We start from the raw sequence: 13,482 nt of genomic DNA, 5'->3' as shown, positions 1-13,482 counted from the left end.
CATGTCACAATCAAGGGCTTTGATTTAGAAGATATTTTGTAACGTGAAATGCTCTGAAACAAAAGCGCTCTTTCTTGTGTAATCACGGATCAGAAATATTTTTTCGGTACATAAACCATGACTAAAAAGGTGTAAACATCAAAACCATCAACATTAAATACTTTCCGATGAAGTTAACCTCTGGATGACCCTATCACTAAGTTGTTTGTGAACATCAAACGTCTTAGGATCGTTTAAAATGTCAAGGCCTTGATGGTGACATGAAGCGTTCGACGATTGGGTTTTCTTTATTTTTTGCACCTGTAGATGCCCACGGCCAACGAAACTGCGTGGAACCCATCGATTTACTTTCATTTTCCTCGGATAAAATATCAATCACTGTATTGGAAAGGCAGAAATTTGAGTCATCTTTACCATATTTCTACTGTTTCGAACTTATAAAGCTATCAAATGTAACTTCTTTGTACTTTTGTTGTAGTCTTGAAAATATTGAACCCAATTCAGTATACAATTTTGACTCTGTAAATTGTTTCTATCGATTTCTTCATAAGAATATTGTTTGGAGCTCTAAGCACCGATTTTCATCATATTCCAAGACCCTAATACAATTTTTTTGCCTAATATTTGTTGACAATGGACTCTCACAGCTTTTATTTTTAATTATAAGTTGTTTTTTGTAAAACTTTTCCACATCTGACAAAGGATTTGTGCAAATTCTTATTGTGGTTCTATCCTGGTGAACCATTAAAGCATGCTAATATTTTGAAATTTTTTCATAAAGCGAGAAAAAAGTACCGTTATAACGCATATGTGAAACATGTTAGGTATTGAAATATCGGCTACTACATACTCTACATGTCCACAAAAACATAACTTACAATTCCTCTCCTATCGTCAGATATAACGGTATTTGTAAGCAAATATTGGTTGGTTCTATTCAGATGAACCACAGTGTAGGTCCACTACTTCCGATACCTCCCCCACAAAAGTTCGAAAATATTCGCTAAAATGGTACGCGCGATTTCTCATAGACGTAGCAACCGATTAGGTCCAAACTTTGGATCTCTAAATATTGTCGAAACTTAGTTTATGTTCAAATTTGGCCCTACCTGTCCAGTCTTTGTGGTACCTCCCACACAAATGTTCAACCTTTTTGTGTGGTTAAGGGTATGTTTTTCGTAGGCTAGTGTGATAAAAAAGCCCTATCTATCGTTATCCCCGCAAATTTTTGAGCTTTAATCCTATATATGCTTTTTTCGGTTCATACGCCCAACATTTTGAAAAGTTGTTTTTTTTTTTTTTTTGGAAAAAAGTATTTCAATCCTCACAGGCTGAGGGTATATCTCTGTCGGCAAAGCCGACTGATACTTTTTTACTTGTTTCTTAACCTATGTACCAACAATTTTTGATGTAGAGCGAAAAAAATTAACCTTTTTTAAATGGAAAATGAAATATTTGACAATATTTGTGATATACACTTTCATACGGGCAAAATGTGCCTCATCGAAATAACGGTTGTCGTTTCAGACAATTTGGTGTCGATTTAGTCATGTCGGTCTGTCTGTCTATCCGTCTGTCTGTCTGGCTGGTGCGCACGATATCTCTCAAACGGATCAACTGATTCGAACCAAATTTTGGGTATCATAATATTTTGTCCAAATATAGTTTAAGTTCTAAGATAAGCCATATCGGTCCACTCCTTCAGGTACCTCCCGCACAAAAGTACCAAAATATTCGGAAAAATTGTGGGCTCTTGAATTGTGTGACCGATTTGGTCCATACTTTACACATTCCATTATATCTACCAATAGGATAAGGTCCGAATATGGATTATATCTGTCCACTCCTTCGGGTACCTCCCACACAAAATTTCGGATAAGTTCAATTTAAGACCTGCTCTCGAATCACTTTGATTTTTGTTGAAGCAACTTGCTTTCGCTGTCTCCATTACGAAGATAAAATTTTTTCATGGGTAAGTCCATACTTCTTAAGAAAACAGCCCGAAAGTTGTAAAAAACCCTATGACAGCACATGTAGTTGCTGGAGAGCACGGTATCTCTCGAAGATTTGAGCTTTTATCCTAGTCCATTTTTTGTCGGGAAGTTTATACGCCTACCTTTCTGAAAACACCCTAAATACAAAAGTTTTCGAGAAAAAAATTATTTAAATTCACACAGGCTGAGGGAATATCTCTGTCGGCAAAGCCGACTGATACTTTTTTACTTGTTCAGACACATTTTCAAACGTATTTGGTAGTATTTTGATATTTTATGTTCTTCGGAGGTAGAAAACTCTGTGCAAATTATAAGCAACGTAGATTCACATGTTTTGGTGTAGCCCCCATGTGACGGATTGCCTCATTTGAGGTATTTTAAAAGTTAAAGACAGAAATTGAAATCCATTTTAATACAAATGTAAACGTTGAGACTTTAACCCATGTCATCCCGAGACAATTTTTTATTTATTTTTTAAGAAACAAAAAAGCTTTTTAAAGTAATTAGGACCAACTGATGTAAAAAATCTACTCAAAAAATTTCCTATTTTTCGTTTTCCCGGAAAATGGTGTTCGATATTTCGAACACTGTTGCCTGTCGCACTTGCGCAATGCGCATGTAAATCATGTTCTTTATATTTAGTGAAACGGTTACATATATTGGCAATAATTCCCCATGATTACTTTTTAAATTTAAAAGGATCTAAAAATATAGGTTTCAAAAAGGTACCCCTACCAGCGGGAGGAGGAGTTTTCAAGGGAAGAATTTGTTTTTGTTTGCTGACAGATGAGACTTAATATGTATACTAAATCTTTTTCAAAATTTTACCTTATTCATTTATGGATATTTTTTTTTTGAAAAAGTGATTTTACTGTTCAAAAAATCGAAAACCAAGAACAAAATGGGGTAAAAAATATAAAAAATCTTCACACAAAAAATTACAAACACAGTTCCACATTTGGGTCTAACCACACAACGCTACACATCCATTAAAGTTCCACTAAACCTTCCACATGTCGCACCATGCGGCGTTCAGTTCGCTTTTTACTCGTTTACATTAACCCTTTGTGGCCCGATGTTGCCTGGGGGCAATTTTGCATGTTTGTGTATGCGTATTTTCCACACCGTTTGAGATATTTATATATACTAAGTGGGTGCCAGTAGGTTGATTTCAGAAGAATACAAAAATGGAAATTACTTTTAAATAAATAGCTAGATTGGCGAAGTATGCTTGTTTAAATATAAGTAGTAGAGTACAAATTTGGGCATGAAATATTTTAGTGATTTTTTAAAATGTTGTTAAATGTCAAACGAATTGATTAATTGCAGCAACATTTTTTGGAAAATCTTACTGAGATGTTTACAGTTCCAATCAGTAGTTATAATTTTTTTGAATTTGGAAGTTGCCTATGGTCAACATTGGACCATTGCACAATGGGCTGGCAAAGATATTGCATCTTACATTGTAAAATTTTATAAAAATTTATCAAACGAAGAACAAATTTGTTTCGCTCGACAATTAAAAACCGCTAACTTAACAAACAATTTTTTTAATGGATAACACGTGTAAAGGTATGTAAATTAATATTCTGATTAAGAATTAAAAGAAGTTAGATTTGGTAAGGAATATTTGATGTAGACTTGTGGTGTATTTTTAGTGTAGTTTATATTGTAGTTTAGGTGGTTTTTGGAATAGAACTCTCGGTATTGCGACGTATTGTCGAAACTATATATATGTGATAGAAGGAATTGTGATTTCCGTATGGATCGGAAAACTTATAGAAAAATACTTACAGATAGCGTGACACTTAAAAATGTGGATATTTTTATTTATTAGACTGGGTTGAGACTGTTACACCAAGCATTGAAGTCTTCAATATTCTAGATCTTTAAATTTAATAACTGGTACTACAAACACCTACTAAATTTCAAGATCATAACCTGTAATTATAAAGTTTTCAAATAACGGACGCGATCGCGGTTTTCTACTTCCAAAACATAAATTAATGATAGAGGTCACAATTACTATTGTTTTGTATACCAATGCGTCTAATAATCTCTGAGATTTCGCGTTTGGCTAAAACACGTTGTGGGGGAGGTCCCCCACCCCTTCCATTTTTCGGTATAAAAAGTACCTTACGATCTATTCTCAGACCTTATTTACCATATCAAATTTTAAGGCGATCGGATGCAAATTGTGACCTTTGTGGAGCTTAAATATAAAATCGGATTAAATCGGATGAAACATATATATGAAAACTATATCTATATCTGAACCGATTCTTACCAAATTTTGCAGAAGTACTTTTATGCCCATTATAAACATTGGAACGAAATTTGGTAGCTCTAGCTGCTTCCAGTGACTTGTTGCCTCAAAACTGAACTTGAATTAAGAGGAGATTGACATATTTTTTAGTGAATATACGTATTACATATTAGGAATTTGTGAGATATCAAGCGAATATCTGTTCAAATATCGATGATGATAATTTTATGTCTTAGATGAAGGCCAATATTATCAGGTTTAGAAAATATTTTTCAAACGCTACTACTTTGACACTTGTCAATATGAGCATTTCAAATTATATGAACACAAACATATACGTCTAAATTGGCTAATTCTTGAACTAAATATGATAAATATAGACTAGAGTGGAGCGATTTGAACACCATCTCGGGCGCCTGGAGTTTCTGATTCTTGGGATTGTACTGAGCAAAAAAGTCAACTAGAACATATGTCTACGGTGAAAATCGAGCCCCCGGATTTTGACTTGAAGTTTTTTTTCAAGGATTTTTGGATATGTTGGCATATAACAACCAAACCACTGAGATTTTCGATCCAACACAAAGACAGCAATTGTAGCCAAGACAATAATAAAGAACTCTCTAGTACATCGCAAAAGCATTGGAACGCTCCTTCAGGTAGTTATGACCTCGAGAAGGTGCACATTTTTCGGAAAATATCGAAAAATGACACTGTGCTACAAAATGGGACTCAAAGTCAGTGGGTGGAAAATTCCTTTTGGAGATTAAAGCCCTTGGTGAGTGTACTAAGAACCAAAAAGGACATTTTCACCAAAGGCCAAGTTTCCGAGATATTGCGTGATTAATGGTTTAATTTTGGTGATATTTTCCATCAAAATCGGTTTAAGAAAACGGTGCTTTTGTTCTAGCATCGGAACCAACTATGTTGTAATCAGCTACGAACTGTCATGTGATTGACAATTTTATTAGCTTTATAATGATATACATATACGGTTAATCGGTTACTTAAAACCGGTTCCAAAATCGGTTTTAATATAAGAATATCCGGTTAAAAAATGTAAATAACCGGATCTATCCTCCAATAAAATTTGTTACTAACGTGTTCGACATTACAAGAGCTATTTATGGTAGATATTTCAGAAGCAAAACAGACCAATAACGAATATATATAAAAACAAAACATAGTTTTCTGAACAAAAACCGGGTAAATGTCGAAAAGGACCATGAAAACGGGGAAATATCGTTTGGTCATCAATGAGAACCGTATCTATAATCTTCTGAACAACATTTTTGTAGAATATTTGGATGATGTAATATCTCGTCTTTTGGTACTTTTACTACGGTTCAAAAAATAAAGGACGAAAAGGACATGAACTGAATTGAGTAAGAGGGATGAAATATTCTACAAAAAGATTCACCATTCGATTTGACTGCAGACATGTAATGTCAAAATGAAGCTACCATAACGCTTTACAGAGATATAAAGTTATTTTCTCACAAATTAAGGGGCCAAAATTAAACCATTAATCACGCAATATCTCAGAAACTTTGCCTATGGTGAAAATGTCCTTTTGGGTTCTTAGTACACTCACCAAGGGCTTTAATCTCCAAAAGGAATTTTCCACCCACTGACCTTGAGTCCCATTTTGTAGCACAGTGTCATTTATCGATATTTTCCGAAAAATGTGCACCTTCTCGAGGCCATAACTACCTGAAGGAGCGTTCCAATGCTTTTGCGATGTACTAGAGAGTTCTTTTTTATTGTCTTGGCTACAATTGTTGTCTTTGTGTTGGATCGAAAATCTCAGTGGTTTGGTTGTTATATGCCAACATATCCAAAAATCCTTTTTTTCAAGTCAAAACCCGGGGGCTCGATTTTCACCGTAGACATATGGTCTAGTTGACTTTTTTGCTCAGTACAATCCCAAGAATCAGAAACTCCAGGCGCCCGATAACACTTTTTTCCGTCCATACAAATCGCCCCAGCCTAATATAGACCAATTTTCCATTCCATTTCCATAAATTTTCCTCTAGAATTAAACACACTCATCAGTTTATGCTTTTCCACATCATGAATAATAAAAAATATAACGATAATACAAAGACATAAGAAACAAACTTTGTTAATTTTTATAACCACAATGGCCCAATGTTGCCCATAGGCAACATTTGGTGACTTCCGAACCACGAGGAATTTTTTTGTTTAGCATAGGACTTATTTTTGCGACTACCAATCATAATAAATATGAAAAATATGTTTATCTATACGGAAAAAATGCGGAGTTCAAAGGGTTATTTATGACCACACAAATTATTATTTACTGTAATCCTCATTGAATCGTGCTAAAACACTTTGTTATTAACTTAGTTATCGAAAAGCGTTCAAAGGTTGTGTTGAATTACAACTGTTCATGAATTACAATATTTCAAGCATACGTTTCAACAAATAATAAATTTGTGCGTAAAATTACGATATATTAAATAGTTTGGGTTTCGTTCAGTTACAAACTCTACCCAACAATGGGTAAATAATAACGCCCCAGCACTCGAAATCAACAATAAGCAAACGATATAAATCAATAAATGTATTTACTTACAAGTACAAATGTCAATAATGAATTGTTTGCATACATACATAAACATCCTGTGCAAATTTACATACCTGAAAAGGAAGAACAAAAAAAAAAAAAAAATAATGAGTTAAAGAAAATTCATTTGGACTCGTTATTGCCATAGAAAAATCAATTTAATTAATTTTAATTATTGTCACATTATTATAATAATGTTGGTGTCACTTGATGCAGAACAAATACAACATCATTAAATATTTTTCTTTGGTATTAAACGTGGCTGGGTTCCGTCCGCATCTTGGTAGGTATTGGATGGACATAACCAATTTATTCAACATCATTATTAAACATTATTAATTATTTTCGATTGCTTGAGTGGAGTATTCCCCCCATTATTAATTATTAATTATTGCAAATGTATTATTTGTGTACGAGTACTTTAAGAAGAGCTAGGTATTTCTTTTCTTTGGAGTCACATAGCGAAATTTGGTGTAGAAAAATTCTTCTTGCCAACCATCCTCATAAATTGAATACTTATGCAGCTGTTTGCAAAGAATTCTAAAAAAACGCGTTTAAATATCAAGCAAGTTTTTATTAGTATTCAAAGAAAAAGTGGAAAATATTATTTCCTCTCCATATACACTTAAAAGTTTATGCCATTTCAAGAGTAATTATAAGAGTATTAATACTCTAATTTAATTAATTAATGTCAGTCCATTCGGGTTTTCTTCATTGACATCAAATTCCATTAAAAAATGGAGACGAATAAAAAAGCAGTGAAAGTTGTATTTCTGCGACTAAAATTGAAACTGACTTAGTTATGTTTCTTTTGCACTTACTTCAACTCACCTTTGCCTCATTATCATTAAAATGAATAATAACAAGTGAAAAAGCACTAGGATCGGTTGGACCGAACTTTCTACACCCTCCGCCATGAAGTATTCTGAAGTAAAATGTAATCATTAGTTTTATTTTTGTTATTTGTCCATAATTTGTGGCGGATAAGTTTTTTGAACGCTCGTTGGCAATCTTAGTCTCTTAATTACAATATTCGCATTTACAATGTTACAATAACTTCGATATAAGTATAGGATTTGAAGCATTGTCAAAAGAAGCCACTACCTTCAGCAGCCGATATGACTGATGAACTGCGTAACTAACATAGAAACCGTTATCAGAATTTGGTGGTTGTGTTAGGAATATCTTCGTCTTCCCTTTTTACATTCAAATCTTCGATCATTCAGTTCAACTCCAACTTAATCATGAACAATTTCCAACACATATTGATTGGCCAGTTTGATTCTAATATATTTGTATGTATGCACATTTTGGTTAGCAAACATTTCAATGAAAGTTAATTTCCAAATATTTTAAGGGAATCCTATCTCTTAGAATTTCTTACTCAGAGTCATGTCAAAAAGTATCCTCCTTTATATACATATGTACATATATATGTATATATTTAACTTTTCAAATGATTCATACATACATATGTTAGGATAAATTTTAACAAAAAATAAAATATTTGTTGTCTTTTTGTTACAGGATTACATCACCCTACTGAATTACTGGGATACTGTTGTTGTATTTGCTGTTCCCTTTACAACCATTGCCGTTTTGAATACATTTACCGGCTGTACAGTTTGGAAATTTGCAACGGTTCGAAGAACTTTAACAATGCAAAAGTAAGTAAAAAATATACACAAGGGATCGGGTTGGTGAAGGGGGAGAATGAATTTAAATCAATTTATCTTTTTAAAAAGATATCACAGTCCGTCGTTGTAAGTTTTCCCTCCTCATAAGTCGAAAGGGAAAAAGAGAATTACTTTTTCAATGGTACATATCGAATGAAGAAATTTTTTGGACAATATGTTTCTTGTTGTTGTTTCTTCCTAGTACTACTTTTTACTCAAGTTGGACATTATGTTAATACCACTCATTTAAAGTAAATAAGTGTCGGTCGTAAAATTTCATTATCTCCCAGTAGTCCGAATTTTAAACCAAAGTGGTTATCCCTGTGGTAGACTAAAGTAAAGTAAAGTAAAGTATGTACAATGTACATACATATGTACATATTTAGGTAGATGTATTTAGCTGTTGAGAAAATGAAAGGCCTTTTGTTGGATTAGGATAACCCCAGAGCTTAGAAAGTATATGAAACTACACCAATAATCATAGTTTATGGGTTAATGGGTTTCAGTATCTTAAAAATCAAATGGTTGTTTTTTATTATAAAATCCAATATTAGGCCATGGAATGAGAATTATTAATTAGTACCAGTTTTAGCAAAAAACAAATAAAAACGTATTAGTGGTCTTTGCCGACAGAGACATACCGTCAGCCAGTGTGAACAGTAACTTTCATCAATTGAAACAATATTGAATCGAATATCGAATATATGAACTTCCCCACAAAAAACCATAATATAGCTTTAAACAGGACCACAAGGAGTAGCATCGGCATACTTTTCCAAAGGATCTTTCACCAGATTCTTAACTACACATAAACAAAAATGTTGAACTTTAGTGGGACAGATCCTCCCGGTACTTTTGAAACCACTTTAAATGAAAACTGCTTACACCTGGGAGGTTTTTGCGGATTCCGAAACTACAATGTTGATGGATGGAAAAATAAAAATAACAATAAAAAACTCGCCTGAACGGTTTTTAAATAAATCGCGATCTAAGTTCACATTTTTAGGGTTTTTTTTAGGTTTTCACGATTTTGCTTGGAAACCACAAGTCCTATCGAAATGGAATTGGAGAAAATATTGTAGCTGTGAAAATTCTCTACAAGATTGACCTTAATGATATTTTCGTAGGTTTTACTATTTTTGAGATATAGAAGTTCAAATTGGGATAATCCACTGACTGTATCGCCTCCAACAATATTATGCACGGTGCGTCTTAACTAACTTTAAATGAAAACCGTTTACACCTGTGAAGTTTTTGCGGATTCTGAAACAGCAATGTTCATAGATGAGAAGACTTCAAAAGCGAGAAAAAATTGCTGGAGGGATTTTTCAATAAATCGCGGTCAAAGTTCACATTTTTAGTGTTCTGTTAGGTTTTCCTTCAAAAATATGCCTTAAAAATCTACGCTTGGTGATCCTTAGATCCTTCAAAAATATGCCTTAAAAATCTACGCTTGGTGATCCTTAGATCCTTCAAAAATATGCCTTAAAAATCTACGCTTGGTGATCCTTAGATCCTTCAAAAATATGCCTTAAAAATCTACGCTTGGTGATCCTTAGATCCTTCAAAAATATGCCTTAAAAATCTACGCTTGGTGATCCTTAGATCCTTCAAAAATATGCCTTAAAAATCTACGCTTGGTGATCCTTAGATCCTTCAAAAATATGCATTAAAAATCCACGAATGCTGATCCTTAGGTCCTTCAAAAATATGCCTTAAAAATCCACGCTTGGTGATCCTTAGATCCTTCAAAAATATGCCTTAAAATCAACGCTTGATGATCCATAGGTCCTTCTAAAATATGCCTTTAAAATCCACGCTTGGTGATCCTTAGATGCTTCAAAAATATGCATTAAAAACCCACGAATGGTGATCCTTAGGTCCTTCAAAAATATGCCTTAAAAATCCACGCTTGGTGATCCTTAGGTCCTTCAAAAATATGTCTTAAAAATCCACGCTAGAAGGCCTTCACTTGCCTTGTAATATGGTCTTATACAATCCTTGGACATCAATTGAATCAGAAACGTACAATTATCCGAAACCCTTCGTTCCTATAGTGACGGTAATAATCATAATACGAAAACGACGTTGTCCACAGTATAAAATTCATTCTTTTTTTGGTAGTGCTTTTATTTTGATGCTTTGGAAGTTTTAGCAGCAGAATATTTCACATTTCTGATTCAATTTATGCCCAAAGATTGTATCGCACCATATTACAAGGCAATTCAAGACCATCTGTATGAAATTTGCGCCAAGTATTCCGCGGAATCTATTAACTTCCTGAGAAATTTGAGGAAAAACGCGCATTTGTCGACGTCCAGGAAGGTATATTTTGCACAAGAACAACTTCAAAACTTCTGGGGTCTTAAGATTTGCAATCTGACACTAGCTTTGTGCTTTTTATAAAATACAATACCTAACAAGTAAAAAAAAGTTATGTTCGGCCGGGCCGAACTTTTGTACCCTCCACCATAAAATTTTCTGATACTAAATTTTGAATATTATTTTCTTTCTTGTCCACAGTTTTAGGTGGAAATATTTTGTGACCATGGATACCTAAAATGCATCTAAAAATGTCTTCAATAGGGCGGCACCTTTATATGGGGCTATATCGAAATACAGAAAAATCATGAGGTACCGTTATATGGGGGCTATTCCAAAACATGGGCCTATGTTGACAGCTTTTGGTGGATATGTTTTGTGATCACTAGGAAACTCAACTGTCAAATTACAGGTAGTTCGGTCAATTAATGTAGCTAAAATACCCAAAATACCAAAAATCTGGAGGTACCGTTTAGAGATGGGCGCGTGCCTAAAAAATTAGGCACGAACATGCACGAACACGGACCAAAATTTTTATGCACATTCACGCACAAACACGGCGTTTTTCGAGAAGGCACGAACACGCACACTCACGCACGAAATTACAAAACCAGTAAGGAAAGGATCAAAGTCGGGCGGGGCCGACTATATAATACCCTACACCACTGTGAATATGTAAAATATGTATGGGAGCTAAATCCAAATCAGAACAGATTTCGATATAATTTTTCACATTTATTTGTAGACCAAATTCCGTCACATAGTCCAAATTTCATCAAAATCGGACAAATATAGCGTGTTTCGTGCATCAAATACCTCAAATCTGCCTAAATAATATATGAGACCTATATTCAAATCTGAACCGATTTCGATATAATTTGGCACACTTGACACACTAGGCCAAATCCCGGCAAACATTCCAAATTTTATTGAAATCGGACATATATAGCGCGTTTGGTGCATCAAATACCTAAAATCGGACGAGATTATATATGGGAGGTATATCCAAATCTGAGCCGATATCTATATAATTTAGCACACTTATTTCTAGGCCAAATTCCGGTAAACATTCCAAATTTTATTGAAATCGTACATATATAGCGCGTTTCGTGCATCAAATGACTTAAATCGGGCGAATATATATATATGGGGTCTATATCCAAATCTGAACCGATTTCTATATAATTTGGCACACTTATTTCTAGACTAAATTCCGTCGCACATTCCAAATTTCATTGAAATCGGACATATATAGCGTTTTTCTTGCACCAAATGCCTTAAATCGGGCTAAGATATATATGGGGGCTATATCCAAATCTGAACCGATTTTTACCAAAATAAATAGCGTTCATCCTTTTGCCAAAAAACTATCTTCCCCAATTTTCATGCGAATCGGACAATAAATGCGACCTGTACTTTGTTTACAAAAATACATGGACAGACGGACAGACAGACGGACATGCGTAAATCAACTCAGAAAGTGATTCTATGTATATCCCTAAAAGGAACTATGGGTCTATCTCGTTTCCTTTTGCATGTTACAAACTAATGCACAAAGACATAATACCCCTTACCACAAGGTGGTGCAGGGTATAAAAAGGAGAAATCGATATAGGTTTACATTTGTTTTTAAAAAATATTCATATGTACTTCTAATTTTTCTATTCTTATTTAAAACCCATTATTTTGTCCAAGTTAGAACCCAAAAGTCTAGTACTCCTTTCGTTGAGAATATTTCCAGATGTGGAAAAAATCTCTCGCTCGTTGCTGAGCTGACGGGTACAGCTAAAAATTTCCTGGCTAATTGTTCTAAATATTTTAGATTAGGCTGTTTCCAAAAATTTAAAACATCAGTCGGGCTAGATACGGCATTCGATAATATGTATCAATTTCTGTATCAACTTTTTCATTTTTCGTCTTTTTGCCATTTTGATCCAAAAACTCTGATAATTAGTGTAAATGTGGCATTGTAATTTCCTGCTCATCATATGTTCTCACTTTGTATATCAAGTAACATTGCTTTTACATTAGCTAATAAAAAAGCATCTTCTTATAGGTCATTTAGATATGACTTCATTAGCCGGATTTAGTGCATTATCAGGTTTCATTTGCTAAATCCGGTCAAAACACAAAAATAAATTCTCGTGTTGGGTGGATTTATTTTAAATCCGGCATAAATCCTCGTATACAACTCTGTTTTTTGCAACATGTTGCTAGAAAATACAAAAAGTTGCAAGCTGGGACAAGAAACAAGGTAGATTCATCGGTGAATTGCCATTACAAAAATAATTTATAATGTCAAAATTTGTAAACGATAAGAAAAAATAAATTTGATTTGATATACAAATTTGATTTGATACCAAGACAAATATTTGCAATGTTTAAACGATAAAATAATTCTTTATTTGCTCATTAGTTAGCATTAGTATCATAATAAGCTAACATTTTCAATATTAAACAATAAATTTGTAATTTGCCGTATGTTTTTTGAGACGAGTTCAATTATTTTAATTAATAATTTTTGTATTTGCATCTCCGATGAACAAAACAAATGGCAAACAAACATCATCTTTTTTCACTCATACTCTGGCCTCTCCATAACAAAACGGCAATAAGTACCAGACTGCAAAAAAGAAG

General features: G+C 33.7%; 2 protein-coding genes across 22 annotated transcripts in view; one reads left to right on the top strand and one right to left on the bottom strand.

Annotated features, from left to right (window-relative positions):
• The window catches only part of fry (microtubule binding protein furry), a 522,947-nt gene that overhangs the window by 143,694 nt on the left and 365,771 nt on the right, over nucleotides 1–13,482 (bottom strand). The window lies entirely within an intron of this gene.
• CNMaR (G-protein coupled receptor) overlaps nucleotides 1–13,482 on the top strand; it is a 143,782-nt gene that overhangs the window by 11,681 nt on the left and 118,619 nt on the right. For both annotated transcript variants that reach the window (XM_073983069.1, XM_073983070.1), the window contains exon 2: nucleotides 8,375–8,514. In XM_073983069.1, the coding sequence (XP_073839170.1) occupies nucleotides 8,375–8,514 (140 nt within the window). The remainder of the gene's footprint in view (nucleotides 1–8,374; nucleotides 8,515–13,482) is intronic.

This window comes from Musca autumnalis, unplaced genomic scaffold (genome assembly GCF_047663935.1).
Source record: "Musca autumnalis isolate F117 unplaced genomic scaffold, ASM4766393v1 scaffold_4, whole genome shotgun sequence".
Taxonomy (NCBI): domain Eukaryota; kingdom Metazoa; phylum Arthropoda; class Insecta; order Diptera; family Muscidae; genus Musca; species Musca autumnalis.
This window is presented reverse-complemented; position numbering and strand designations above follow the sequence as displayed.